At 43.6% G+C, this 6432-nt stretch overlaps 1 protein-coding gene across 1 annotated transcript; it reads left to right on the top strand.

Moving 5' to 3' along the window:
* Positions 3192 to 6005, top strand: LOC109726087 (pentatricopeptide repeat-containing protein At4g21065-like). The gene is made up of 2 exons (XM_020255517.1): positions 3192 to 3690; positions 4136 to 6005. The coding sequence occupies exons 1-2, from the start codon at positions 3342 to 3344 to the stop codon at positions 5881 to 5883; spliced, it is 2097 nt and encodes a 698-aa protein (XP_020111106.1). The 5' UTR covers positions 3192 to 3341; the 3' UTR covers positions 5884 to 6005.

Raw genomic sequence — 6432 nt, 5'->3', positions numbered from 1 at the left:
GCAGAGTCGGCGGCCGAGCCTACTGGGAACTATGGAAGATAGTTCTCACCCCACTCTATTTGCAGTGGTAGGTACAGGGTTGCCGAGAGAGGACCGCGGCAAGGGCATCGCGCCCGATTAGTGAGACCGTGGTAGTTAGTAGCTTTCCTTTTTGCATTAGTTCACCTATGTATTTGAGAGATTCATTGTAGGTGAGGACTTGGAGAGCTATGTGTTTTGAGATGAGAAATGTAATCATTTAAAGAGAATGATGTAAATGAAAATGATGAAAACTATTGTAATGGTTAGTAAAGTACTCTCTTTGTTTTGAGATGAGATATGTATCTTGTGGATTGCTTGCTCTTTGTACTGTTGGCACTGTTTGTGCCCTTGTGGATGTGTATGTTTAGAATTTAATGTCCTGGATGAATTCTTGTACACATTCCTGTTGTTGAGCCTTGGGCGGGCAGGGGAGGTGCTGCCCGTTCGGCGGTCCGCCGCCGCGGCCGAACCGTGCCAAATGGGTAGTGGTTTCGCGGCGGGGCGTGACAGTTTTACTATTAGTTCTAATTCATTCTTTCCTTATTATGTATACCAAATACTTTTAATTGCCTTCCATTTATTTACATATAATTTCTGATGAAATAAGATTTTCTTTAGTCCACGTGGCTGTATTTTCTTAATTTGGGTAGGTATACTTTCTGATTAAATTCCATTTCCTTTTATCGACATGTCAGTATTTCCTTAAATTTGGGCTTTTGTGCGAAATATCTGTGAGTTCAACCATTTTGCTTAATTATGGGTTTGTATGGGATTTGTGTGGGCCCTATCTATCAGCTTAACTTATCTGTCGACTTAACTCATATTTTACACAGTAAATTAACTAGGATGACAATTGCGAAATAATTGCAACCAGTGTGTGCACTAGCTAACTAATTTCCATTATTTTCTTTATTTGTTTGTTGAATATTATTTTCGATTGTTCTATTTTTCTTTCTCTCTGTTTGTTCGCTATATTATTTTTTTCGATTGTTGTGATGGTACTTTCTTACTATTCTTGTTTAAAATTATTTGACTATAAGTTCTACAACTTATATATTCTAATTAATTTTGTAAGTTGCTGCTTCACTTGATTTTTGTACTACTGCAGTCGCATATTTTTGGGACAGCCGGTTAGTAATATTTTTAAACCAACTTTTCCTATTAGTCCTATTTTATTCTTTCCTTCATTCTTTACTGACTATTGCCTTTTCTTTCAGCCAACTCTTGCAGCTTTTCTTCGACTTCTACAACTCTAAATTTTATTGTATCATGGTCACTCATGCTATTGTTGCATTAACTGCTTATACTTTTATTTGTTTATTACTCAAAATTTTTTAATTCTTCGTATGTATTTACTATTTTTTCTTTCTTTACCTTTTTTTGCAAGATTCCAATATTTCTTTAGTTTAACTATGCATCAAATTTTAATGAAATAAATGAAGCGGGTAGCATGCTACCTATCTCTCAAAAAAATAATGCATCAAATTTTATTCTTTTATAGTTCTATTTTTCTTTCTCTTTATTTGTTCTCTATGTTGCAAGTAGGATATATTATTTACATTGTAACGAAGATAATCAAATATTATAAGTTAAATATCGAATATTACCTGCCCGCCGCATCGCGCGGTCACTACACTAGTAGTAATGATATCGCATGTGTTGTTTGTTGTTCTTGTTAATTTGATTAAATAAAGCTCAGCGTGAATATCCGGTTACTTTTTTCGTTCAACCATGTCTACAATTGATGCAATAAAACTCTAAAATGGTGTAATACAAATTCAAACAGTACAATGATCCGACTAAGTAGTGCATCTGACATTGAGTTCTAGCAACGCTGCTCGCAGTTCGTCTCTTCTCTATCTACGTAGTTCTCAGCTCTTTTTTTATTTGAATATTTTCTGCCGCGAACAAAGCTACTTTTCCCACTGGTAACAAAACTTCTAGTTCATCTAATCCAACTGGGTGATGGAAGATTATATATCTCTAGACCTATATTTTTCTACTAGTTTCACCTAACTTTCTTGCTTCCACCTCATGAAAAACGTAGAAGTCTTGGTGCACTATCATTTTAATGGGTTCTTTCAGAAAGATAGAGGGAATGTCAAGTATATAAGAGGACCATACCAGCTTATTTTCATTGGTGAAGGGAAGAGCTTGAAGGCCTTATAAGGGGCGTTCTTCAAATCTATAAACATTTCAAAGGTATGCTCTAACATCTAAATTAAGTTTAGCTTTGGTGGAAATGCAAACAGCCTTCTCGATATTGTAAAAGACAATGATGTTCGAAACAAAACAAAACTATATAATAGTTATGCATTTTTTATGGAGTTGTATGCAGTCAAGATCAGGAATGAGAGTGAGGTTCTTATATGTGAGCCAGACGAGATACATAAGGCGCTTATCGACAAACAACTAGAAATGTTGAAAGCAGCCCGTCCGTAGATGCATGTTCACCTAACCTATCGAATGTTGACCTAGTTGGATCGTAAGTTGCACCTCTTTCAAAATATTTTGCACCATTACAGAAGATAATATACTGTTGAATTAACAAATTATACAATATCATTTTATTTGATTGTTTAAATAAATTGTTGCACTATTTTTTAACTACAAATCCTATCATCTATTCTCATCGATGATGTGGTAAATGATGACTGTGTTATTTGTATCGTTGATGTAAAAGAAGAGATGGATTGCGACGATAGTGTCTATATTGCCCTATCATCATCTATCCACTTCCTTAAATGTACAAGTAGGGATGTAAAACGGGCCGGCCGGAGTACTGATGTAAAACGGGCCGCGCAGCACGTGGGCCGCCCGGCCCGGCACGACTCCGAGCCGGGCTACAGCATGGCACAAGTACTATAGCACCCGTGCCAGGCCGGCCCGGCCCGAACTTCCGAGCCGTGCTGGGCCACACATCTAGGGCCCGATGGCCCAGCACGGCACGGCCCAAAACAGGCCTGGGTCGTGCTGTGCCGGACCGAGACGGGACGGGCGGCCCGGCACGGCCCGGCACCCCAAGGCTTGGGGGCTTGGGGTCTGAGCTTTGGCCCTCCTCCCCAGGAGCTCGCCTCCCAAGATCTGTATAGTATATTGAACTTAGCAAATTGTAAGGTTCTAGTGTAAGAATAGCATTTTGAACTATTCTAAAAGCTTTGAGGGTTGTTTGTAAGCAAGCACTAATAAACCGGACCGTGTCACCACCTCCAAAATCGTATGTAAGCAAGCAGTAATAAACCGGGCCTCACGCTTTGACCCAACACTACTAACTAGCCCACCCACGAATCCCCTGATGACGATGGATTGGGGGCCCGGCCATGGCGGGGTTGTTGCCGCACCGATGGCAATGGCGGGGTCCCGGGCGTGTCCTGCGCGACCCCGTCGTCGTCGCCCGACTCCTCCAGCGCTGTGCGCGGGCCGGCGACGCCGCGCGCGGGGAGCAGCTCCACGCGCTCCTCGTCACCTCCGCCGCCGCCGCCGCCACGTTCGTGGCGAACCACCTCGTCAGCATGTACGCCAAGTGCGGCCGCGTCGACCGCGCCCTCGCCGTGTTCGACGCAATGCCCAGCAGGAACCTCGTCTCCTTCTCCGCCCTCGTCTCCGGCCTCGCCCAGAACGCCGCCTTCGCCCGCGCCCTCGCCGCCTTCTCCGCCATGCTCGCCGCCGGTGAGTTCCACACCCAACCATTATTCCGTTCGGTTTATTCGGTTTGGACTGCTTTCAGCAGCAGCTGCAGCTGCTGCTATCTCGGCATGATATCTACTGAAAAATGAAAAGCATGGTGGAAAAGATATAGTACGACAAAAAGAAAAGTGTCAGTCTTAGAAGTGCTCTGATAAATGAGTAGCTCTGCGTCTCAGAAAGAAAGCTTTTTTAACAGCTCTCTCAACCAAATCCAAGAAGCTTTTTGACGGTCAAATACGTATATGATTTATCTTATACAATGTTTAGTTGTTCGATCTACTCGCGTAAATTCGGTTCGTTCGGTTTTCTGGTTCTTGATTTGTAAACTCGAATAGTAAACAGGACATTCAATCGAAAAAAATTGGCTTGATTCCGTTCGGTAGTTCGGTTTGGACAGAATAATGCTCACCCCTGATTTTGTCGACAGGTTTTAAGCCGACCCAGTTTGCGTTCTCCAGCGCCGTCCGAGCGGCAGCCTCGTCCGGCTTCTCGGAGGCCGGCAAGCAGTTGCACTGTTTAAGTTTGAAGTCCGGTTTTAATGTCGATCTCTTTGTGGCGAGCAATTTGGTCGACTTGTATGCAAAATGCGGGTCAATGGGAGAGGCACTTAAGGTGTTTGACGAAATGCCACACAAGGATGAGGTGGCGTGGACGGCCGTAATTGATGGGCACGCGAAGAACGCGAATCTCAGCGAAGCTGTATCAGCTTTTCGCGACATGCTACGTGAAGGGGCCGTGAATGCTGACCAACACGTGCTTTGTAGTGCCCTGAGCGCAGGCGGTATCCTAAACTCCCCCCGGCTCGGTACTTCTCTCCATTCATACGTAATAAAGGTTGGCCTTAGTTCGGATACATCCGTGCGGAATGCCTTGACCGGTATGTATGCCAAGGCCAGAGACATGGAAAGTGCCACCATTGTAGTCGGTGCGGACGCTGCATGTTGGAATGTGGTGTCGTCGACTTCTTTGATCGACGGATATATTGAGATGGGCCGCATTGAAGAAGCTGTAAGAACATACAGCGAGTCGAGAAGGCGATGTATCGAGCCAAACGAGTTCACCTTCTCGAGCATGATAAAGGGTTGCGCGGCGCAAGCGGCGCTCGAACAGGGCGCCCAGCTCCACGCGCACGTGATCAAAGCCAACTTCTTCAAAGATCCCTTCGTGTCCTCCACCCTCGTAGATATGTATGGTAAGTGTGGGCTGCTAAATTTTGCTATCCAACTGTTTGATGAAATCACTAACCCTACTGATATAGCATGGAATTCGTTGATTAGCGCTCTCGCACAGCACGGTAAGGGAAAGGACGCTGTTAGGGCTTTCGATAGGTTGATTTTAGCAGGGATTCGACCGAGTTATATAACGTTTATTAGCCTCTTAATGGCGTGTAGCCATTCGGGGTTAGTCGAAGAAGGGCTAAAGTATTTCGATTTGATGAAGGAAAAGTATGGTATTGAGCCGCGAGAAGAGCATTATTCGTGCATCATCGATATGTACAGTAGAGCGGGGAGGCTCAGAGAAGCCGAAGAATTCATAAGGGAGATGCCCGTAGAGCCTAATGCTTATGGGTGGTGTTCTTTGTTAGGAGCTTGTAGGATTAGAGGGAATAAGGAGTTGGGCGAGCTCGCTGCGGAGAATCTGCTGAAGCTCGAGCCCGAGAACAGCGGAATTCATGTATTGTTATCTGGTATTTATGCTTCACTGGGTCAGTGGGAGGATGTGAAGGCTTTGAGGAAGTTGATGAGAGATAGTAGGGTAAAGAAACTCCCTGGTTTTAGTTGGGTCGATGTGAATAATAAGACACATGTATTCGGGTCTGAGGATTGGTCGCATCCTCGCAAGGACGAGATATACAAGAAACTCGAGGAGATTTCAATGAAGATAAGAGAAGAGGGTTACGCTCCCGACACGGGCGCTCTGTCGTGCAATTTGGAGGATAGTTTGAAGGAGAGGATACTGTATCATCATAGCGAGAGGATCGCGGTCGCGTTTGCTTTGATAGGCGTTCCGGCAGGGAAGCCGATCATCGTGAAGAAGAACCTGCGCGTGTGCGCGGATTGCCATGCCGCAATGAAGCTCATTTCCAAGGCTGAGAGGAGGGAGATCATTCTAAGGGACAATACTAGGTTCCACCATTTCGCTGGCGGGTCGTGTTCATGCGGAGATTTTTGGTGATTATTATTATTATGTAATCTCATTTGCTTGCTTGTATGAGTAGGTCAAAGCAAAAAAAATTGGCGATTCTTGTTATAATTTATATATCATCAATGAAATGTGAGAATTGTTTGAGATTGGTATACTTCGTTCTAATTTTACTTTAGGGAACTGATATTGTGATATCACTCTTTGCTATTCGCAGAGCAAAAAGATCGAAATCCTGACTAAAAAATACATTTATCTTGTGAATATCAAAATATGCCGAGGCAAAATAATTTCGCTTCCAGTTTGTAACCTTTGAAAAAAAAGGATCTACTTCTCCTTCTAAAGCTCACTATATAATTGCCCACATGTTTAAATTCTCTAAAATATGTTTTACAACATGAGAGAGAGAGAGAGAGAGAGGGAGAGAGAGAGAGAGATCCTCTTCCTGACATGCTTGATGCAATTTCAAAGAGTCATTAAGGAGATCTCTTTCCGATACAATCACCTTTCCCCTTATCGTGGTACAGTTTGTGCCTAGAGTTTTATATAAGAGCACCCCAAAACATTACAACCTGGAAGAGA

This window comes from Ananas comosus, linkage group 20 (genome assembly GCF_001540865.1).
Source record: "Ananas comosus cultivar F153 linkage group 20, ASM154086v1, whole genome shotgun sequence".
NCBI classification, from domain to species: Eukaryota; Viridiplantae; Streptophyta; class Magnoliopsida; order Poales; family Bromeliaceae; genus Ananas; species Ananas comosus.
Note: the sequence above shows the minus strand (reverse complement) of the source record. Positions and strands in the feature narration are given on the sequence as shown.

Bases quoted from the DNA above. Each gene is read 5' to 3' on its own strand.
- LOC109726087 (XM_020255517.1), top strand. From the start codon at position 3,342: ATGGCGGGGTTGTTGCCGCACCGATGGCAATGGCGGGGTCCCGGGCGT. The intron at 3,691-4,135 runs GTGAGTTCCACA...TTTTGTCGACAG, and splicing joins CTCCGCCATGCTCGCCGCCG to GTTTTAAGCCGACCCAGTTT.